Here is a 22,677-nt window from a genome sequence, read left to right on the forward strand (position 1 = left end):
GGGTAATGATGGATGTGTAATTTCGATGTTTCCATATCACTCTGCATCAGATAGATGCAGCAACCCTGTCTTTTCCCACTTCAACCGCTTCTCGTCAATTTCCTCTGCTTCCCACGCCTCCTCCTTCTACATCATCTCATCTCATCTCGATCTCGAGTCACACCCGTCTTTGCCGTGCCGTGCAACCTTGTCCACCGCCTCTCTGCCTCAGTAAAACACAGGAATTCGCATCTGATACACCCGCGCCAGGAACGCATGTTTGGTCTATTTGCGTCGATAAGCGCGACAACGAGAGTTTTGTGTGGAATGTTTGTTCCCTTAGGGACTCGGCTAGTGGAAAGGGTGCAACACGCAAGCGCCATGCCACTGTATGGGGTAAATTTGGATCTGTACCAAGACTGTTAGATCCGACTAGCGCTGCAGTAGCCAAAGCTTGGTATGTTGGCGGCAGAAAGGACATCTGCGACAGCCTGACCCTCTCTTCCTCAGAGAATCTGCATCAGCAAGCGACGACACGACAAAAACACTGCAACTCTTCATAGCCTCTAGCCTACGTGGCATGAATGACTCTTACTTCCCAGCCCCAACATGTAGCCCCCATTGGCGCATACAGAAAACTGAGCTGGCTGGGGCCAAGTCTGACAAACTCCACACCAGGCTCAGCCCTGGCCTCAGGAACAAGGCCCGCCCCCGCAATGATTGGCCGGCAAAGCGCCCATGCGTCTTGGTGTTTCGAAACGGCGAAGCGGGCGCGCATCCTTTAGCGCAAAAACGGCAAACAACACCTGGTTTCATGCAATAACGAAGGCAGTCTTTGTTCGCGGCGGCCAATCAGCCGGAGCGAACTGGCAGAAAAGAGGGTTCCGTAGTGGGTTTGCGTGCAAGTGACGGCGCGCAAGGCTTTGCGGGAAATGGGCGTTGGATCAGATGGATGCGTGATGGGACTTTCTTGGTGTGTGACGCCCCAACCACCGGTGCATGGTGCCTGCTGCGCCTCTACCCGGCAGGAAAGATTATATAGTGTTTGCCAGCCGCCAGCTTCCTGAGGAATCATCCCTTTCTGCAAGCAAGCCCCCTTCACTGGTTCTTTCCTACAGTTCATTGTCTGCCAACAGAGTCTTTCGCTTTGCTTATCAGCGTTCGCTATAATATTCGGTATGTAATCACAGTCCCTCGAGCGGTTTGCGCTTTCCCAATTCCCATTCCATTCCTACCCGGGTGCCGTTCGTGGAACTTTCCGTTTGCATTATTCGTTCGACAAGGTTCTATCGCGCTTTCCCCTCTCGCACTTCAATTGCGCGGATCTCATATAAACACACTTGGCGCCTCCACTTCATTTCCCCGATCACTCAGTTACTTCGCTCATCTACTCTTCCTTTCCACCTGCACTCGCTAAACAATTCCCACAGTCGAGTCTCAACTTCATTCTTTCACAAGAAACCACCAGCCACACATTCAAAATGCTTGTCTCAATCATCTCTGTTCTGGCCGCGGCTACCGCTGTCGCCGCCCAAGGCACTCCCGCTCCCGTCGTAATGGGCAACCCCATAGGTGCCAAGTACGTCGGTACTCTCCCCGCCAAGGAGGGCAGCGCTCTCACCGGATCCATCGAGGCCACCACCGGCGCCGACGGCAAGGGTGTCAAGTTCCAGGTCTCCTTCGCTGGCCTTCCCGAGACTGGCGGTCCCTTCATGTACCACCTCCACGCTAAGCCTGTTCCTTCTGACGGCAACTGCACTGGTACCGGCGCTCATCTGGACCCCTACATGCGCGGCGAGGCTCCTCCCTGCGATGCCACCAAGCCTGAGACCTGCCAGACTGGTGACTTGAGCGGCAAGTACGGAAACGCTACTGAGACCACTTTCTCGGCTGAGTACACCGACTTGTACTCTGCTACTCTGCCCTCTGACCCTGCTTTCGTAAGTTTTGCTCATTCGCTGTAATCTAGAAATCCAATTTGCTAATACTTCACAGTTCGGCGCCCTATCCTTCGTTGTCCACCTCAGCAACAAGACCCGTATCGGCTGCGCCAACTTCACCATGGTCTCTGCTGGCGAGGGAGAGGGCTACCCAGCCGCCTCTTCCTCCGCTGCCATGTCTTCCGCCCCAGCCATGTCCTCCGGATACGCCATGCCTCCTACTACTGCCTCATCTGGTTTCGCCATGCCATCAGGCTCGCCCGCCTACAACGCCACCAGCACCAGCATGATGTCGCCCACCACCGGCATGCCCATCCCTCCCAGCTCGGCCTCCGCCTCAGCACCAGCTGAGTTCAGCGGCGCCGCCGTCAAGGTCGCCGGTGGCGCTGGTGCTCTGCTTGCCGCTGCTGCCGCGCTCGTCTTGTAAATGAGCCACGTTTGTGGAGCATAGGTGCATCATGGAGTTTTCTTCTTTTTCTTCTTTTCAATGTCATTGATACCAGATGGGTCGCTAGATCGGCTTCATCGCTTCTTTTCGCCAGACACGCGAGGGTCCAATACTTTGGTACCCTGTTTTCGCATGTGTATAGGGTCATGTTCACGGGGTCACTTCTTCAATAATGTAGTTTGATAATGGGCTAGATATGAGAATGTCACAAATTTGCAAATACCTTCTTTCGCACTCCGTTGTTTGTGATAGATGCTATGACGTGCTTCATCCGGGCGCCTTCGCGACAATGCTTCTGTATGTTAGTGTCCATGAAAACACTGCAACATCACTCAAAATGATCAAATGGGAGATGGTGACGTTGGTGACTTGCTCAATTGCAGTCGAAGGCCATGTGGCTCATATTCATGTGTAGTACATGAGGGTATCATTCCCCTTTCAAGCGTTCAAGCTTGCATTCATCCTCCATCCCGTATCCTACTCAATTCCAAAGCTATACAGTAAAGTATGCGCAACTCGAAGTGAGAGCTGTCTAAGCCTTGGCGTTGACAGGTGGTTACTCTGACTCGCTACCGAAGATATCACCACGGCCGGACTTCTTGAAACGGGGCTTGTCCTCGGCAAGCGAAAGCTGGGGATGGCTGCCGTTGTATTTGCGGCCGCCGAAGTTGTTGGCCACAAACGCCTCTGCGTCCTCGAACTCCTTGAAGCGGACGGTGACAATGCCCTCAGGTTCCAAGTCCCAGATGGTGACCTTGGTGACTGTGCCGAACTTCGCAGCGGGCTCCATCGTATCCTCGTAGACATGGTCATAGTTATCCGGATCGGTCCTCATTACGTTCACGTCGAACATGCCCTTGATGATGACGACCTTGGCCCACTTGTTTTTCTTTGCCACGAAGGTCTTAGCAACTTCGTCCTCGTTGTCAGACCACTCGTTCAGCTTCCTACAACTTTGTTAGTGACGATTTCAGAGTAAGCAGACTGCTAACTTACCGGTTGAGCTCTTGCCTGTTACGTTCGGTCGCCTTACGATCGCGACGTGTAAGCTTTGATGCCACCTTTTCACCGTCCTTCTCCTTTTTATACTCCATGCTGGCAGGCTCAACGTGGATGTTGCCGTGCTCGGTCTCGCCAAGGCGCAGAGGGTAGTCATCGGCGAGCTTGACTGCGTTGACAATCGCCTCTTTTTTGAAGTACACGATCATCGCGTTGCCTGTGAACCTGCCATCCTTCTCTTCTAGTCGGATTCGCGGCTCGCCGTTGGCGCCCTTGTCGATCATGCCGTATCGGGAGAACTCCTCCTCGAGCTCCTCCTTCGTAGTGTCTGGCGGAAGATTAGAGATCCAGATCGCTTTGTTCTCCATGACCTTGGGCTTTTTGTTCGCCTGCATCATGTTAGTGAGTGATCTAGAAGCTTGAGACGGTACTAACCTCAGGCTCCTTCTCGGCTTTGCGCTTCTTGCCAGCTTGCGGCTCTGGCGGTGCCATATCGGCGGGTGCGGACGGAGAGCGGGAGGAAGGCAGAGGGCCGTCAAACTCGTCGAACCTCCGACCCCCCATGAAGTCGTCGAGTTCGGTTCTGTAACTGGACATGATTGTGTTAGAAGGATGTCACAGCAAAAGTTCGTGCCAAAGAGGTTCGGCAAGAGATTCGGCAACGGTTTCGCGGCTCAGCAACTGGTCAAGGTGCACGTTGGTGAGACGCGCAACTTGTTGTTGTTGTGGTGAAGAGGAGCTCGAGTCGTCGGCGGCAGAAATATTGGGCGGTAAGGTCTGTTTGCGGGACAACGGGCGCTACGGCGTTGATGTTTCTCCGGTGCCGGTAGCAACAAGGGCTGTTGCCTAGCGAAGAAGAGAACTCAGGGCGCTGGGAGTGATGACAGCAGCCTTGGAGGTCGCTGTTGGAGACGCCATGGTTCGTTAGTCTTTCTGAAGGGCAAGCCTTCTAATGCCGCCATGCTCTTTCGGAGGGCGCGGATGAACCTACACAGCGCTGTGCGAGATGTATAGGAGCTCAGAGGCGAGTGAGGTTTGTTGTGCTGACCAGGTGAGGTTTGTGGATGAGGAGGAGAGGAATGACGATGGCAGGACCGATAGAGTCGCGGAGTGGTGCATGCAGGACGCCGGCGAATTCCCGCCTAGCGCCGTCAGGGTAAGCTTTAAGCTTCGATCGCAGCAGCCTTAGCCCCGCATGTGCCGACTCAGTGATCACGGTAAAACGCCCATCCGAGGCATGCAATGTACGACACACGAGACACTCCAGACGCAAGAGGAAACCCTCGAAGATCACTGCGCCCCACCGCCGAGTATATATAGGCGGAACATGTAGCCGCAAGAATCCAGTATTTTCCCCCGTTCCTGCACTTGCGACTGTTGCGCACAGCGAAACTGATACACCATGTCTTTAGTCGATATCCTACTCAGACCCAATATGCGGGACCCCCTTCCTGCGCCCTCGCTGCTCGTGCAGTCTAGCAAGTCGTTCGCCGACAAGCTGAGCCTGACGACCCTCCCATACCACGTCCACGAGATTCTCCTCGGCTTCCTGGGCTACCATCTCATCCTCCATGTCCTCTCTCCGGCCGTCTCGCGACTCGTCTGCCCGAACGTATACAAAAGCTTCAACAAGCGCACGCGACTCAACTGGGACATCCACTGGGTCTCTATGATTCAAGCGCTATTCATATGCGCCGCTGCGCTGTGGGTCATCTTCAAGGATGAACAGAGGCACGAGATGGACTGGAGGGGTAGACTGTGGGGATATACGCCAGCTAGCGGTATGGTGCAGGGATTCGCAGCTGGGTACTTCCTATGGGATCTCCAAGTGTCCGCGCAATACATCAACATTGCTGGCGTAAGCTCTTTGATCCATGCGATCGGTGCTTTGGCCGTGACCTGCATTGGTTTCGTACGTTCTCCACTTCCACACAGCATCACACATACTGACTCTCTTCTAGAAACCATTCGGAAACTACTACGGCCTCTCCTTCGTCCTCTACGAACTCTCCACCCCGTTCCTCAACATCCACTGGTTTTGTGACAAACTCGGGATGACTGGCTCAAAGCTCCAGCTCTACAACGGCATCGCCCTCCTCGTTACCTTCTTCGGCTGTCGCATCGTCTGGGGTTCATACCAGTCTGTGATGATCTACTCAGACATCTACAAGGCGCTCACTATGCCCAAGCCCGAACTCATGAGCTCTCTGCTCGAGGCCCAGAAGTGCGACGGAACCTCCAACAGCAGTATGGGTCTCGAGGGACCCGGAAACTGCACAGCTGGCGAGCTGCCCATGTGGCTGGTCTGTGTATACTTGGTGGGTAACACGGCGTTGAGCATGCTCAACTTCTTTTGGTTCTCGCAGATGATCAAGGCTGTTAGGAAGAGGTTTGTACCTGCCGAGGAGACCAAGGCCAAGAAGAGCCAGTAAGCGTCCTTTTTGACGAATGATGGGATGGGATCAAGAATGCGCAAGTGTCTGGAATGGCGTTCTTGGAGTCGCAGGATGAATGTAATGGATGGACAGGGAGAGAGTGATGATACCCAGCGTTCTTTGGATAGTTTCTCAAAGTTGATGATACTGAACATGAATTGTGCGCTTCAACAGCAGCAATAATGAGCCCAATAATAGTTATACATCCACGCGCTCATGCCCAAAACGAATCGATTCAAAATGGTTATAACTTCTCATAACTTCGCACTCGCAGCACCCATCTTCTCCACCTCCTTCCTCAACACCTTCCTCATCTCCCCCGCCATCTTAGCCCCCTCTTCATCATCCAAATCATCCCTCTGGCCCCGTCCAAACATCGTCCAACTCTTATTCTTGATCTCTGGCATCGTCTCCGGACGCGGTATGATATGAAAATGTACATGAGGTACTACTTGCGCGGCACGTGCTCCTGCAAGTATTTATTAGAATACAAAGGGATCAGAAAAGATTGAAGAAGTAAGAAACATACCGTTATTCTGCACGATATTGTAATCCGTCACGCCCGTTACTTTAGCCACCGTCCGTGCTAGTATCGGTAACCAGAAACCTAGTCACATAGTCAGTATATCACTCTTTACCAACAAGTGAGATAGGTTAGCTTAACGTACCAATCTCCCTACTCTCCACGGCTTCCATATCCGCAACCTTGACCTTATGCTGACGCGTAGTAACAAGCAAATGGCCTCCCGTCATCGGCAAGATATCCAGAAAAGCAACGACATCCCTACTCCTCAGCACCACAAAACTACTCGGACTGGTTTTCTCTGGGTCGCTCTCCTCTTCTTTTGGTATACTCTCTTTTAACAAGTCTTGTTCTAGGGTACTGCTGCTTTTCCATAGTGAGGGAGTGGGCGGTGGACTGCTCGGGGAAATAGACGAGGGTGATGATAAGGGGAAGGGGAAGGCGGCGGCGATGGTGCAGAAGGGGCAGGTTTGGGGTGGGTAGTGGAGGTCCGTTTCTTGCATTGTTGCGTTGGTGGGAGCGTTGATTGTGCTGGTTTGTGGGGATGTAGTAGTCGGAACGGTGAATAGTAATTGATGGATGTTGATGATAATTGATGAACGGGTCCTGACGATGCCGTTTGTTGATATATCCACGTCTTGTTCCAGTAGGTAGGTGAAGGGCCGGTAACGCAGTCCAGATAACGCAGGTGCAAGTCGTTGTGGCAGCACAATTCACAACCTCCACTAACTCAAACGTCTTCAAAATCGAACAAGAAAGATGATGAAAGATAAAAACGATGATCAGGGTCTTCCCCGTATTGATGATCGATCAACACGCAATCAACGCGCAAAGCTGTGGTCGCAATGCATTCAGGTGAGCTCCGTATCCAGATTAGCGCCGATGTCGACGTGAATTGCCGAGGCACATTGATCGCGGGAACGCGACATGGCCGGGCTGGGCACGTCTGCATCGCGATCGTGGAGCGGCAACGCGGGCGTGTTGGTGTCAGTGCTGAGCAAGACGCGCGAAACCAAGGAAAATGTGGCGTCTGAACACGGTCGTGACGTATCGTGTATTTTACGAGTCTTGGACGCGCGACGCGATGCGCTTCTTCGTGTTTAGGTGTGGGTCTTTGCATGAGATGGCTGGGGAAGGATGGCTAACAGCATCTATGGCATCATCGTGCAATGTCAGAGTAAAGTCACGTCACGTCAGACGAAAGCGAGGCTCATTGAAATTTCTGTCTCCATTTGACGCGAAACAGTGCGTTTTCAGACTATTCATACACTCTGAGAGCTACCTCACATTTGCTATCCCAATGAACCCATATTTCCCACAGACACCACATACAGATCCGCCAAGGAATAGCCTCTCCCATATCACACCATTCATGGTATATCGATCGCTAATGCTATGAGCGAGTATCCAGAGCCGCTACAGAGAAATGAAGTTAAGAGTGATGTGAAAAGGCAAGCACCCTTGATTTGCGCCTCCGTGCATGGGGATGAACGCCTGCGACTCCATGTTCCAAAACAAGACAAGAGAAACCATAACAGAATTGTGCAACCAACTTGCATCCCATGTATTAACGCCGACCGGAAGATGGTATTAGCCAAGATGTAAACATGAAGGGGTTGGCTTGGATGCAATCGTAAATTTTGCTCCCGGTCGAACCGAACATCGTCATCCGCTGCTCAGTGAGCATGGCGGTAATGAATAGCTTTGCGACTCCTGAGCCAAAGACCGGGAGTGCCTAAAGAAGGAGAACAGTCTTAGCGCTGGCTCTTGGTCTTGGAGGGGACAATGGCGGCCTCCTCCTCCTCTTCTTGGAGCGCGTTACCGTAGGCAGCGACGTAGTCCTTTGCCCACTTGCGTAGAACGATGGATGCTGGTGAATGTTAGTTGTGAACGACAGAGTGGAGTATGCGATGACTTACCCTTCAAGAACTTCTTGCTAGCATACTTCTTAAAGAAGGCCTCGTGGATGACAGGGCTGGAGAGGTAGTCGATCATCAGCTGCAGGACAGGCTGGATCTCCTCCTCGCTGTAGCCGGCGTAGTGTGTGAGGGTCTCGTCCCAAGGGCCACGCTCGAGGACGAGGCGGGCAAGGTACATGGCAGCGGCAGCGACTTGGCTGGGGGGGTGGGCGAGGAAGCGGTGGTCCAGGCAGCCGATCTCGAGGAGGTACTTGCCCAGTGTGCGGGTCTGGATGTCGTAGTTGTCGGCCTTTGATATCCGGCGAAGGAAGTTCATGGGGTTGGGGTAGCTGAGGTCGTAGTTGAGGGCAGCAAGGACGAAACGCTCGGCGCTGAGGATCTCCTCCTCGGTGAAGCCATCATCGGCGACGTGACGGAAGTTCTGGACGTGGGGAGACAGGACCTCCTCGTACTTGGACGCGATGAACATGGCGGTGACACCAACCAACTGAAGACGGTCAAGCTGGACGATCTTGGCTGAGAGGAAGCGGTCGATGATGTTGACAGCAAGGAAGAGAGTCTCCGGGAGGAGGCGGAAGCGAGTGTGAACTTCGAGTAACCAGTCGACGAGAATACCGCGCATCTTCCACTCAAGCTCAGTCTGGGACTCCATATAGTCCGGGTTGGCCATGGTCGCAATCTCTAGCTCCTTGAGGTACTCAAAGATCTCAACAACGTACTCGGAAACCATCAATGGGTCGTCGACGTCCTCCTTGTCTAGGTCTGGGCCCTTGTAGAAGACCTCTGTGATGGGCTCGAGCTCCTTCTTGGTGCCGTTGGCAGCCTTGGTGTCCTTCTCCTCGGTGACGTTCTCCTCTGGGACGACGTTCTCAGCCTCCTCTTCATCTTCCTCCTTGAGCTCCTCCTCGGGGTCCTCTTCCTTGACGGTCTTGGTAATTTGCATTCGCTTCTTGGCTGGTTGGCCGGCGATACCGTTGCCGCTGGCACCGCGCTTCTTCACCTCGGATGACGCGAGGTTCTTCTCCTTGGGTTCTAACATGGAACGCGTCGAGTTGGCCCGCGATGGCTTCTTGATGCCGGTGGGCTGTGCTGCTTTGGAGACTGCGCCCTTGGTGGCCAGGACCTTCTTTCCATCCTTCGCGACAGCACCGAGGCCGTCGGTCTTGGTGACATTGCTGACGTCACCGAGGGCAGCACGCTTACGCGTGGCAGCACCGTTCGCGCCTAGAGTAGCAGTGGACTTCTTCGCCTGGAGAGTCTTCTTGGGCACGTCGGCAGCAGACTCGTTGGCGCCGAGGTTGGCGGCCTTTGCACGCGTCAAGCGTGTCGTAGCCGCGTTCTCATCGTTCTCGTTGGTGACGGCGCGCTGCCTGAGAGATCGAGCCTGTGACACGCGTTAGTAGAGTGAATGGTGATGGACGTGTTGCTTCGCGCCGATGGGAGATGGGACGAGAGCAGATGACGTGAGAGCAGGTGAAAGGGCGACGACGTACAGCGGGAGGCATTGCAAGCAATATTATGTATGCTGATCAAGGCTAGAGAGGTATCCAGGTGCTGAGTATATCTGGAGAGTGGAATGGCGGCTGTAGGACTTGTTTTGATACACTGTTTTGAGGTGTCAGCAGAGCTCGGTGAAGCTTGAAAAAGCGCGCGTAGAGGCTGCCAACGCGGGAGCATCAAGAGCCGCGGTGTGCATGCAGCGATGTTGCATACAGAACCACGCTTGATGCTCGCGAAAGCTGGCCGGACTGACACGCCTGATGGGGTGCGGCAGCGACGGTGACGTGACGGGCGAGAGAGACGAACCCTTGGAGCGCTCGGTGCGTGGTAATTGAGTGGACAGGGTAACGGTCCAGCTGCAATTAATCGTGAGAGGGAGTGTGGAGGATGGGGGAGGGCGAGAGAGGATGTGCACCAAGGTGTGTTGTGGGTAGGAAGAGAGGTATGTTGTGTGTTTTGAGCGAGGGCAGGCTAGCTTGGCTTCCACGTCCCACGCGCCAAAATCGCATTCGAGGCTGGCAGAGGGCAACAGTGCACGCCCCACAGGCGCGTCAGTGGACTTACCAGAGATGACACCAGGCCCCAACGCGTAAACTTTGCCCGTGCAGTAAGATGGGTCGCGGGCGAGCAGCTGGGCTGTGAGATGGGGGTTCTGGCAGGTGCAGCGTAAAGATGGCGAAGACGACGAGCGTGTTGTGGTGGGCGAGGAAGCAGACACACGTTGTTGCTGGGACATCGCGCCCTGCCTGCCCGACCCACCCGGGCCGGCCTAGCCAATTGCGGCGGGTTTGAGAATTATTCGTGACATGACGAGTAGCTGCACGCCATCCAGCCGGCGTCCATTGCACCAGCGTGAAGCATCCAGCGTCCCCAGCTGCACTCCCAGGTATGCTGCAGCCGCGGATATGTCGTTTCCAGCCCTCGCGACTGGGCCGGGCGCTGCTGTCTGCCCGCACCTACGCACAGGTCCAGGCCATCGACCTTAAACCTCCCCCAGCGATACAGCCTACCGTGGCTGCCGACGCCGGAGTACTGAAACAGGAAGGCTCGCGCAAGGAGAAGTTTATCCCTCTGCGCACATACAAGCCTCGCACGCCTGGTCTGCGCCATCTCAAGCGACCCGTCAACGACCACCTGTGGAAGGGCCGACCGCACCTGAAGCTCACCATCGAACGGAAGGGGCAGCATCTCGGAGGAAGGAACAACACAGGACGGGTCACGGTCAGGCACAGAGGTGGTGGCCACAAGAGGAGGATACGCATCGTCGACTACAAGCGATACCTGCCCGGCAAGCATGTGGTGGAGCGGATAGAGTACGACCCCAACCGGAGCTCGCATCTGGCCCTCATCACCCGCGTGGCTACTGGAGAGAAGTCGTACATCATCGCCGCAGATGGCATGAGGGCGGGCGATGAGGTCGAGAGCTACAGGACGGGTATTCCCAAGGACCTGATTGACAGCATGGGTGGCGGTATCGATCCCGGTATGCTGGCCGCGAAGACAGCCGCACGTGGAAACTGCCTTCCCATCCACATGGTGCCCCTCGGTTCGCAGGTATATAACGTTGGTACCAAGACAAAAGGCGGAGGTGTCTTCTGCCGCAGTGCCGGTACATACGCCATCATCGTGAACAAGGAGGAGGTGGAGAAGGGCAACAACTCAGAGATCAAGCACGTTATTATCCGCTTGATGAGCGGTGAAATCCGCAAAGTCAGCGCAGACGCATGCTGCACCATTGGCGTTGCCAGCAACCCGCAATCACACTTCACATCACTTGGAAAGGCCGGACGTTCACGGTGGCTCGGAAAGCGACCAGAGGTCCGTGGTCTCGCCATGAACGCAGGTCAGTTCTTGAATCATTCACTTCAGTTGCAGTCTTCTAACATGTCGCAGCTGATCATCCCCACGGTGGTGGTCGTGGTAAATCAAAGGGTAACGTGCACCCCGTCAGTCCGTGGGGCACTCCAGCAAAGGGAGGTTACAAGACGAGGCACAAGAGGAACAAGCACACCTTCCTCGTCCAAGATAAACCCCGCAATCAAGGAAAGCGGAGGGCGAGGTAGGGTGGTCCCCGGTGTACTATATGCTCAAAATGGAGCTGTACCATATACTGTAGTCGCATGCCATGCCGTCTACCAATATACATCAGTACTCACCCAGTCGCGTTTCGATATTTTTGCACGGCAGCAGCAAATGCATAAAGTTAGCTGTGCTGTCTAGACTCCAGCTGGTCTGACTACCCCAGTGCTTCACCGAAATCCCCATCATGCGCATCGCACCACCAAACGTGCATCCCCTGTTCAAGCAATTCGGCATCATCTGCTCGAATTTCGCCTTCATCAAATATTCGAGGCTCGGGGACTCTCTCGGTCGCATCTGAGGTCCTGACGTGTGCCAGCAGAGTCCAAGCAGACTTAGCAGAGTCCAAGCTCGGGGGTCGGAACTTTGGACGTTGCGGCTCTTCTGCAATCTCACGACCACGGCTTCCTGGGCATGCATAGATCACTTGGCTGCTTGTGGCCTGGGCAGAACCAGATCTCCTGCCACGAGCTCATCAAGCCGTGTAATGAACAGTAGGTGGCATCATTATCTAACTTTGGCCATTCTTATCTCTGCGCGCACCGTTCAAGTACATGAATTCCTGATTACTATTGGTGTGACCGTTGACAGGCCGACACCTGGTCTCCATGTTTGGGTTGATGACACAAGACGCTGCGCGTAGATCGGTCGCATTTTGACCCATCTTGGGCTGGACTACTGCCCCACCATGCCGCTCTGGCGAAGCTGCATACAGCACCTTGCAGCCACGAAACAACCACATGCGCAACAGGGCACGCAAAGAGACACCATGGGCTCCAGAGTAGCTATCAGGACCTAAAGAGCAAACTTTCTGTATCAGTAATCGTCTATGTAGCTACGAACTTACGGTAGGGGGTCCTTGCTGGCAATCCCAAGACTCGGGAGATCCGCCATAATTAGTCCATATGCTCGACGTTGCACATCACCTCACGCTTAAGGCAACACGCATTGCGCGGACGGCCTTGCAGGTGAGACCAGGTACATGAGCGTAGCTCAGCCATGGCCTGTTCTACACCCAATAGCACATGCACTTCTAACATCCTACTCTTACACCCACCTTAGAGGCATAACGCGCTCTTAGTGCTGATCAACCGCTGGTGCCTACCCGCGCGCATTCGAGACTCCGAGCTCTTCACCGACACCGACGCTTAGAGCGACCGTTAAACTGCCGACGTAGCTTCGATTAAGATCTCGCAATCAAACGGAAATCGTGGCTTGACAGAGGACCCTCATCCGTTTGAGCCGTGCTTACGCGGGGGCGGTTCGTCTGAGCCAACGTGGATCCAAGACTCCTCCTGGACTGCCAAAGACCAGCAAGATTCGCCAACATGGCTTCCAACGGATCCGAATCGCCAGACGAGTCGTTCTTCAACGACCTGTCCCAACAAGCGCAAGACCAGAATGCTACCAACGGTCAGGAAACGCAACAGGATGGATCAAGCAAGGTCAAGAGAATTGCCTGTGTTCTGTGTAGGAAGCGGAAGTTGCGATGCGACGGCACCCGGCCAACATGTTCGACCTGTAAACGTCTGAACCACGATTGCGCATACGACGAAGTACGCAAGAAAAGTGGACCCAAGCGCGGCTACGTCAAGCTGCTCGAACAACGGCTGCGTAAGTTGCGCATACTTCTGCTGGTGGATGGTACTGACTCATGGGATACAGAGCAAGTCGAGACCCTCCTCAAGACCCAAGACACGACCGACCCGAGCAAGGAAGCCCCGCGCCAGGACGCCGCTTCCACATACGTTGCGAATACCATAAGTCAATCGCTGCCGAATTCTACAAATGTTCCCAATACAGCAGGCAATACTCAGTCGAGAATTACTGGTGCAAGCCCATTCCAAAATACCGGTACAAGCGGAAATGATGCGGAGGACACCTCGTGGGAGATGATTGGGCTTGGGCTCGAGGAACCTCTACCTCCTCAAGAAATCCAGGACGATTTGTACGAGCCGAATCCTGCCTGTAGCACGGTGATTTCGCTGACATTTTGCCAGATATCAAATATATTTCGCCAAGATCCATCTCTCAATGCCCGTCATACACAGACCACGGTTCATGGCCGCTCTGAACCTGGCTCCTCATATGCGACCGCCGGTTTGTCTGCGATATATCATGTGGACCCTAGCTGCTTCCATCACAGACAAGTATGAGGCGTTACAAGAACATTTCTACCAACGTGCTAGGAAATATGCGCAGATGGATGAAATGAGAGGCCACGGAGAGTCGACCATCACCCTTGCGCATTGCCAGACATGGGTTTTGATGGCTACGTACGAGTTCAGACAGATGTACTTCCCAAGAGCCTGGATGTCATCCGGGAGAGGTTCAAGACTAGCCCAGATGATGCAGCTGCATCGCCTGGACGGAGTTGGACTAGATGTAAAGCAATGCTTGGCTCCACCCAAGGATTGGACCGAGCGTGAGGAACGGCGGAGAACCTTTTGGCTAACCTTTTGCATTGATCGATACGCGAGTATTGGAACTGGCTGGCCCATGACCTACGATGAGAAAGACGTAAGGACACACCTCTCGTGCTCATACTACTGCAAAGCCTGACTGTTTTCTTAGATCATGACAAACCTGCCAGCAAGCGAAGAAGCGTTCGACAAGAGTAAGCCCATGGATACTGGATCACTGGACCAATTACTCAATCCTAATGGCGTGCAAAACCTTCAACCACTTGGCGGTATCGTCCTTACAGCTGCAATGTTTGGCCGTAATCTGCTTCATTTACATCGACCACTGTCAGATGACAACGAGAACGATATCAATGGCGGATTCTGGAATCGACATCGAAGCATCGAGCGTATACTTCTGCAGACCTCGCTGAGCCTGCCGGATAGCATCCGCCTGCCATCCGGTATAGCCGAACCCAACGTAGTGTTCACGAACATGTGCATACATACGTCGGCAATATGTCTTCACCAAGCAGCCATCTTCAAAGCAGACAAATTCCGGCTACCAGCAAGCGTCAGCAATGAAAGCAAGATTCGTTGCGTAACAGCAGCAGCCGAGATTGCTTCCATCATGCGGATGATCAGTCATATGGACCTCGGTTCAGTAAGTCTTTTGGTAACGGCCGACGATTGGCGTTTACTGATTTGGGCAGATGAATCCTTTTATATCTTTCTGTGTTTACGTAGCAGCAAGGGTATTCGTCCAATACCTGAAGACGCGGCCGAAAGACCAACAGATGAAATCCTCGTTACAATTCCTCTTACAGGCGATGGAAGCTCTTCGACGGAAGAACCCACTCACAGAGTCGTTCTTGGTGCAATTAGATCTTGATCTAGAGGGTGCAGGTCTGCAGGGCATGCGTCATCAGCCATACACACAGCCCACGCGCAAAGTGAGTCAAACCCCAGAGGTTCTCCAGGGACTCAGTGATACGATTGGGAGTCGATTAAGTCAGAGTTATCCCAAGTAAGTTACTAATTCCTGACCCATAGCCTACCATCATTTCGATCCATTCTGATCCGCAAATCGCCTGCAGTCCGTTAATCAATATACGCGAACCGAATCAACCTGCCGCACCCCCCAGTACGTTCGGGAACGGCATTCCAACCACATCGGCATCGACTTCCAATACGCAATACTCGAGCAGCGCCCCTGCTCCGCCATTCCAACTGCACAATATCGACAGTATCGACATGAACGCGCACAATGCGACCTTCTTACCCTCTCAATTTGATTCAAACAGAGGCTTCGGGAGTACTGCAGCTCAAGCCTTCGCGCCCTCCGGCGGCTTTACTTTCCAGGACAACGAGATGGACCTCTCCGGAGGCGATAGGGGTGTCGATCAGCCCAGCCCCGCCACAATAAGCTCACAGTCAAGAGGAGGCTCGACGTCACATTCTTCTTACTCACCAGGCCAACCAATCGAACACAACATGCCATACCGGGCATCTCCAAAGATGACGGGGCCAGGCTCTGGCAGCGTCTTCCCAGACCTCGCAGCTAATGGAGGAACATTTCCTACAAATGGCTTCAATCTACCTAGAAACATGGGCAACGAAGCTTATACTGATGGCTTCGTAATGGGTAACGAATGGGAATACGCAGCGTTGAACGCGGGGACAGGCCTGACGCCCATGGCAGACGCGTCCTGGGATTCGATGTTGGAAAGCGTCACGATGGGATGGGATTCAGTTGGCCCTGGGCATGAGAATCAACCGAATGCTGCTGGAGTATGATGAGATTCGTTGTTTGGGGATGTGTACATTGAAATAGCAGGATACCCACTTTCGCTTGGATTGGATTTGGTGTTAGGGCTGATAGCATGGGTGGGCTTGACTTTTAGGTCACGCGCACATTGGCTTCGCGTGCTTTCTGGTAATCGCTTGCCGACGGTTTTAGATGACGTAGTGCTACCTACGCATTATAGAGGGCGGATAGAACGAACGTTGTATACTATCATGTAAAAACAACACTGCAGCTGGCATACCCAGGTATCATCCTGGGTCCTTGTGACATTCCCCCGGATCCGTGCACGCGGCTAGACATGTACATCGACGGAACCACCTCGGATCGAAATTGCGAACGCGTTGACAGATGTCATTATGGAGGCGAACTCGTTGTTTTTGAAGCTAACATATCATATCGATTGCAATCGATACTTAGCCATGCTCTCGATGAAAGGACCCTGAAGATCCGGGGATAATGAGGCTTGCAGGGATGGGGGCGGTCTGCGTCACACCTGCAGTTGCTGGGCAACCGGATCGAGAAGCTACGTGCAGCATCGCAACCACATCACCACCGCTTTTTCGCTGCGTCGGGTCGTACAATCAATCTTCACTTCTTCACATATCGTTCTCTATCCCTGTTTCTCTGGGCAGAAAAGCTGGCACTCACGACTGGTGCACCGACAATCGCACAGCAAACAGAGCAGTAAACACCGAGGCCGACGTATATTCGCAATGTTCACGTCGAAGGAGAGGGAAGGTGCTGCGTCACCAGGGCCTGGAGCCTACTATTCGCCGTCCCAAATGAGTAAGAACTATAGCGACGCCTTCGCACCTGCCATACTGACGATTGGCATAGAGAGCTATCTTCAAGACCTTCGCACAAACCGCCCCGCTCGTCCCACCGGAGCTCGACCTGCTCCTGCACACTTCAACACATGGTCGAATAGATCCAACAACCGAATGTCCGACTCGACTGGCATATCCTCCCTACAGCGTACCTTCACAGACCCTGTCGTCGACGCCGATGCACGTCCCGCCTCCTCCCACGAACCGAAGTCGCACACCCGAACAACCTCCAAAGCGAGCCTAGATGAAGTCGTAGCCAAGGTTGGAAGGCCACTAGTACAGCCACCACGCGGGCGGGAGACATCACGGTCTTCGTCACGATCGCGCACACCCAGCGTGCAATACCGCGAGAGGGAACAGCGCCAGGCAGAGCAGGACGAGGCACGGGCTATACGCGTGGCCATGGAGGACTTGGAACTTGCAAAGGAGGAGGGCAAGATATTCGAGGCTGCACGAGACGAAGCCGTCGAATTGGTCTGGAAGCATTGCAATCCCCATGCCGCCGCGGCCAGTCCGACCAAACCGTATGCATACCCGGGTCTGGCCAGAAAGAACAGCGCGCAGAGGAGTCGGAGCGTCGAGCCGAAGGATCAGGATCTGCAACGGGCCAATTCTAAACTGCGGAAGCGACATTCGATGGGGAGTGCCGCGTCAGGGAGCCGGAGTAGCAGCTTGCAGAGCAACGGCCGTGCAGGCGATGCCGATACATCAGCTGCTGGAACCGCGTCACCTACCAAGAGCAGCTTTGACATTATCAAGGGTAAGAACGGCGAGTCTCCAGCATTAGCCAAAGCCATCTCAGACCTCCCAGACTTCAAACAACGACGAAGAAGCAGCGGACCCCGTCGAACCATCAGCGGGAGTCTTTTCTCCAACCCGAACGACCAGATATACGAAGAACCCGAAGAGGAAGCACCGCCTGCTCCTAAACCCACCCCCGCCGCCGAACCACCCAAGACCGAGAAACTACCACTAGGCATACGGCGCAATCCCTTTATGCGTTTCCAATCGATCAAGGGGAACCCACTGGTGAGGTCCAGCACGGATCCTGCCATTGCGACGAAACGCTTCGACCGCTACGAGATACAGAAAAACCCACCGACCCAATCGAGAAACGCAGCGTATACCCTGAACTCGGCAGAATCGAAGCCAGCAGAAGATGTCAAGGCGGACGTGGAGAATGTTCCGGAGGTGAAGATGAAGGATGGCAAGGAGATCAGGAGCGACGAGCTACGTGCTGCCACAGGCTTTCGTCTGAAGGACCGTAGTGCAAAGCTACCTACTCCTACCGCGGTCTCAGATGCCCCAGGGCGACCGATCGTTTCTTTCCAGAAAAACTGGAATGTGATCGAGATGAAGGAAGAGATCTCGGCCGCACCTGATCTGACACCAAAACCTTTAAATACAACCAAGTCTGGCCCACCGCCACTGGAGCACGCCGCAACTGAGCCTGTCGTACCTACTATCAGTCTCGCACCAGAAGTGCCCAAACGAAACATCACCCCAAGACCGCAAGTTCCAGAGATCAACGTTCCTTCCGAGCCTAAAACCAGCCTCGCACCGGACGTACCAGAACGAAGCACAACTCCAAGACCGCCTGTGGCTCCAGAGGCTAACAGCTCGTCTGGTTCCGCGCCCGCACCCGGACGGTTCAACCTAAAAAACAAACCTACCATCAACATCTACGAGGACCCTCCAGCCCAAACGAGACCTCTGCCGCTCACCAGCTCGCTAAGGAAAGCCAATATACCAACTCGTCCTTCTGCTGCTCCTCTGCCTAGTATCAATGTATCTGACTCAGCGCCTGCGCGTTCGAGGACGACACCAGCGCCGCCAGTTCCTTCTATTTCCGTGTCCGAGACCCCGTCGATTTCGGCCAGGAAGAATATGTTCAACCGTGGCCCCTACGTTCCGCCAACGAGTGCTACGCCGCCTATTCCCAGCATATCAGTCAGCGAGACTCCAGCACCGAGACGAGGCTCTACAACACCTTCAATCTCTGTAACACCGGAAGTCCCTTCGATATCCGTTAGCGAATCACCGGCGCCAAACCGTGGATCAAGAGGCAACGCTCCACCAATTCCCAGCATCTCTGTGAGCGAGACGCCCGCGCTGAGAAGGGGAGCGACTGCACCATCTATCAACGTGACTCCCGACATTCCGACCATATCCGTCAATGAGACCCCAGCTCCGACTCGAGGACGCAATAGCAATGTACCTTCGATCAACGTCAGCCCTTCAGTGCCTTCGATCAACGTCAACACACCCAAAGGCTTCGGCCCAGCCGCGTCAACACGACCACTGCCAGTTCCAAACGCCCAAAACAAGTCTCACAGCTACAACGGCACAGCCACCCCTCGCACCCACTGGACCCCAACCACCGTCCGCACCGGCGCTCTCTGCGCCCAATGCGCCCTCCCCATCGCCGGCCGCATCGTCTCCGCCTCTGGCGCGCGCTTCCACCCGGAATGCTTCGCCTGCTACCAATGCGGCGAGCACCTCGAATGCGTAGCCTTCTACCCAGAACCCTCCAACAAACACGCCGAACGCGTCTCGCGCATCCGCGCCCGCCTCTCCGGCGCCGACATCCCGTACCTGCCCTCGCACCCCACCGCAGACTCCATGGCGCGCCTCGAGCACGACGACGGCACAGACGAAACGCCCCGCTTCTACTGCCACCTCGACTTCCACGAGCTGTTTTCGCCCCGCTGCAAGAGCTGCAAGACGCCTATTGAAGGTGAGGTTATTGTGGCTTGTGGCGCCGAGTGGCATGCGGGTCACTTTTTCTGTGCCCAGTGTGGCGATCCGTTTGATAGCAACACGCCGTTTGTGGAGAAGGATGGGTATGCTTGGTGTGTTAATTGTCATACGCATCGGTATAGCACGAAGTGTAAGGGGTGTAGGAAACCGGTTACCGATACGGTTGTCAAGGCACTGGGGGCGGAGTGGCATGTTGGGTGCTTTGTTTGCGTGGTAAGTTTATCTCCCGTCTTTCCGCCTATTGGGTCAGTTTGCTAACGTAAGAAATAGTGCTGCTCTGGTCCTTTTGAAGATGGGAGGTATTTCCTTCGCGGAGAGAGTCAGGATCCGGTTTGTGTTAGGTGTGAGGAGAGGAGGTTGAAGGCTTGATCGCGGCGACTTTGGCTGTGTCTCTTTGCTGCTGCTGTTGTGCTGTTGTGCGTGACAATCTACTGTTGAGCGTGTTTGCATATTGTTCGCATACATTGGTGTTTTGGGTATGGGGAACGGCGCTGTTTGGGCGTTTTCTGGGTAGCATAAAGGTAGTTGGGGAGTTGTAATATGAGAATTATGCTTACAAGTCACGTTGAAATTGTGCGTGATGGTTGGTGGAGACATGAGAAAATCGTGGTATTCGTTGGTGTGTACTAACTACCGCAATGATCGAGTAAAGCCCTAGAGGCCATAAAATGCTAACCTAGGAAAAAACCGAACACCCTAGAGCCTACGTTGACGTTGGCTTACTCACCTTGCAAGTTTGCACGAACCAGGACCAGACCGCAGTCTGAGTCAAAGGCGCACTCTATTCATTCTTGCAAGTTTTTGTCGTAACGTAGCCTGCAGACCCGTTCAGTTCAGTCTTTTCTTCTCGTACAAGGTAGTAACGACATATCACAAAAGAAGCTGCTACTGATCTGTGCTTCGAAAACACAACAGGTCTTAACCGTGAATCAAACAATACGGTCAACACCTTTCAGCCTTGTGGATACAGCCTAAGCCGAGCTACCCTAGGGTGCTTCACTATGGATCGTTTGATCTTCGAACGATTCCACGTCTCTGGATGGGTCGAATGATCGCCTTCGCGGTTCATTCCGTTCATCAGATCCGACCATTGTTCCCGTTGGTGTTGGTCCTTCCGATGAGCTCCTTTTACGAAATCCCACGACAACGTTCTTGGGCGGAATGTAGTGAACCCTTTTTGCTGCTTTGCAAGTCCCTTGGTTCTTGTTCTCACGGAGAAAGTGCTCTAGGCTGCATTCCCACGCCTGGTCGATGATGATTTTGCACGCCTTCTCGACAGTAAGATCTTTGTCTTTACGACGGAGTTGCTCGACGGTGAGGCTGGGAATATTGCCGGCGTTCTTGAGTCCACGAACGAGATGGCCGACGGTCATCCCATGTAGCTCGACACCCTCCTGAAAGATGTTGTGGACATCTTTCTTAACCAGCTTCTGCGCTTTCTTGGTCCATTCGAAGATGATGTCGTTTTCCCACTCGGTCGTTTCATCCTCTACAATGGTTAGGATATCCTCGTGATTCTTTTTTCTTTTTTCCTCGCCCTTCTTCTCACTCTTTTCCTCGCTTTTCTTTTCATTCGCATCCTCACCCTTCTTCTCAGTATTTCTCTCGCCCTTCTTCGCAGTATTTCCATCATTCTTCTTCTCAGCCTTTTCCTTATTCTTCTCCTTAACCTTCCCATCATTCTTCTCAGCCTTTCCCTCATTCTTGTCAGCCTTTCTCTCATTCTTCTCCTTAGCCTTCCCCTCGTTCTTCTTCTGTCCCTTGTCTCCTCCTTTCCCTCGCTCGTTTTTCCCTGTCTTCTCCAGCACCCAGGCCACAGACCGCTGATTAGCGTCATCAGGATGTGTAGGTTTGGTAGAGCCAGCTGTGACTAGGCAAGTGCGTTCTGTAACCTCTTGCCGACCCTTAGCGAGGAAGAGGCGAACCGTGAAGTGTATTCTCTGTTGTTGGTACAGTGGGACTGAATCGTTCCCGTCTTTTCCAGAATCTTGTCCCAGAAGATGTTCTCGAGCTTGCTTGCCTTGCCATACTTTCGCTCGGCCCCAAGAGCGATGCACATTACCTATAGACGAACGTCAACAATGTCATCGCCTAGCTTGCGCGCACCTTCGGAGCACATACCCTGACTTAGCGTGTGACTTAGCGAGGGCCATCCAGCACCGGGTGGACAAAGACGCTCATATAAGCGGTCGCAATCGATGAAGTCACCAGTGAAATTTTTCTTATACTGAGCCAACATCCAGATCAACGTCAAATTTGCCAGTCCACAATCGTACCAGCTGCCCCCATTGTCAGAGTGATCCCCAGCAAACCAGCACTGGCGAATGCAGGTCCTGCCGCCTGGTTTGTGTTTCCAAAGGAGCGGGTTATACAACTCCCTTCTCTCATGAAGTGCTAGCGCCTGGAACGCGAAATTCAGATTGCTGGGAATCCAATCACTCACGAACGAAAGGGCCGGCGATTGTATGATGGTGGACACGGTATCCCAGACCCCACAGCTGGCGATTCGCACTGGATAAATGGACTGGTACCACCCCTTTCCCGTGGCCCATTTGTTGAACCTGCTTTCGTCCTGTGATTGCCAGATATCATAAACATGCGGGTAGTACTTCGTCCGGTAGTTTGCTTTGAGCAAGCCTATCTTATCGATCAGACAGGCCAGACAACGAACCGCAAAGGCACCTCTTGAGAACCCGATCAAGTGAATCTCTGCGTCTCGATTTTTCTCGTACTTTTCGCAAAGCTCCTTGTACAACGTCTGGATGATAGAGTGAAGATCTGCAGGGTTATGTTAATTGTTGTTTCGAGACGCAAAACTTATAACTATGAAAGGAAATCCTAAATCCACCCACCTTTGCCTGTAGCTTTGTCACCCAAATCTGCTATACTGGCAAAGCTGATCGCACTGGTACCCTCAGGCGCATGGGTCCCTGCACCCGATTGATATATGTGTTTCACAAAAGCTGACTCGGGCACACATTGCCTGAATCGATGAACATTCGTGTCCTGCGTAGGTTCTTTGTTTCGAACCGCGTTCTGTCCTGTTCCATCGCAGAAGA

General features: G+C 53.7%; 8 protein-coding genes across 8 annotated transcripts; 5 read left to right on the plus strand and 3 right to left on the minus strand.

Annotated features, from left to right (window-relative positions):
- Positions 1-1,460: 1,460 nt before the first annotated feature.
- J4E88_003161 (uncharacterized protein) lies at positions 1,461-2,346 on the plus strand (the record flags this gene model as incomplete). Its single annotated transcript, XM_049396814.1, has 2 exons — positions 1,461-1,919; positions 1,975-2,346. The coding sequence occupies 2 exons, from the start codon at positions 1,461-1,463 to the stop codon at positions 2,344-2,346; spliced, it is 831 nt and encodes a 276-aa protein (XP_049257156.1).
- A 577-nt stretch (positions 2,347-2,923) lies between these two features.
- Positions 2,924-3,963, minus strand: J4E88_003162 (uncharacterized protein; the record flags this gene model as incomplete). Its single annotated transcript, XM_049396815.1, has 3 exons — positions 2,924-3,314; positions 3,364-3,755; positions 3,802-3,963. The coding sequence occupies 3 exons, from the start codon at positions 3,961-3,963 to the stop codon at positions 2,924-2,926; spliced, it is 945 nt and encodes a 314-aa protein (XP_049257157.1).
- An 805-nt stretch (positions 3,964-4,768) lies between these two features.
- On the plus strand, positions 4,769-5,798 carry J4E88_003163 (uncharacterized protein; the record flags this gene model as incomplete). The annotated part of the gene is made up of 2 exons (XM_049396816.1): positions 4,769-5,278; positions 5,328-5,798. The coding sequence occupies 2 exons, from the start codon at positions 4,769-4,771 to the stop codon at positions 5,796-5,798; spliced, it is 981 nt and encodes a 326-aa protein (XP_049257158.1).
- A 2,280-nt stretch (positions 5,799-8,078) lies between these two features.
- On the minus strand, positions 8,079-9,748 carry J4E88_003164 (uncharacterized protein; the record flags this gene model as incomplete). The annotated part of the gene is made up of 3 exons (XM_049396817.1): positions 8,079-8,194; positions 8,244-9,627; positions 9,737-9,748. The coding sequence occupies 3 exons, from the start codon at positions 9,746-9,748 to the stop codon at positions 8,079-8,081; spliced, it is 1,512 nt and encodes a 503-aa protein (XP_049257159.1).
- An 883-nt stretch (positions 9,749-10,631) lies between these two features.
- J4E88_003165 (uncharacterized protein) lies at positions 10,632-11,806 on the plus strand (the record flags this gene model as incomplete). The annotated part of the gene is made up of 2 exons (XM_049396818.1): positions 10,632-11,586; positions 11,637-11,806. The coding sequence occupies 2 exons, from the start codon at positions 10,632-10,634 to the stop codon at positions 11,804-11,806; spliced, it is 1,125 nt and encodes a 374-aa protein (XP_049257160.1).
- Positions 11,807-13,150: 1,344 nt separating this feature from the next.
- J4E88_003166 (uncharacterized protein) lies at positions 13,151-16,021 on the plus strand (the record flags this gene model as incomplete). Its single annotated transcript, XM_049396819.1, has 5 exons — positions 13,151-13,436; positions 13,488-13,798; positions 14,397-14,888; positions 15,001-15,177; positions 15,278-16,021. 5 exons carry the CDS (start codon positions 13,151-13,153, stop codon positions 16,019-16,021), a joined length of 2,010 nt encoding a protein of 669 aa, XP_049257161.1.
- A 792-nt stretch (positions 16,022-16,813) lies between these two features.
- Positions 16,814-19,987, plus strand: J4E88_003167 (uncharacterized protein; the record flags this gene model as incomplete). The annotated part of the gene is made up of 4 exons (XM_049396820.1): positions 16,814-16,817; positions 16,869-19,710; positions 19,762-19,831; positions 19,889-19,987. The coding sequence occupies 4 exons, from the start codon at positions 16,814-16,816 to the stop codon at positions 19,985-19,987; spliced, it is 3,015 nt and encodes a 1,004-aa protein (XP_049257162.1).
- Positions 19,988-20,604: 617 nt separating this feature from the next.
- Positions 20,605-21,799, minus strand: J4E88_003168 (uncharacterized protein; the record flags this gene model as incomplete). Its single annotated transcript, XM_049396821.1, has 3 exons — positions 20,605-21,441; positions 21,522-21,680; positions 21,794-21,799. 3 exons carry the CDS (start codon positions 21,797-21,799, stop codon positions 20,605-20,607), a joined length of 1,002 nt encoding a protein of 333 aa, XP_049257163.1.
- Positions 21,800-22,677: the final 878 nt, after the last annotated feature.

This window comes from Alternaria novae-zelandiae (genome assembly GCF_023758075.1).
Source record: "Alternaria novae-zelandiae strain BMP 2774 chromosome Unknown scaffold_5, whole genome shotgun sequence".
NCBI lineage: Eukaryota > Fungi > Ascomycota > Dothideomycetes > Pleosporales > Pleosporaceae > Alternaria > Alternaria novae-zelandiae.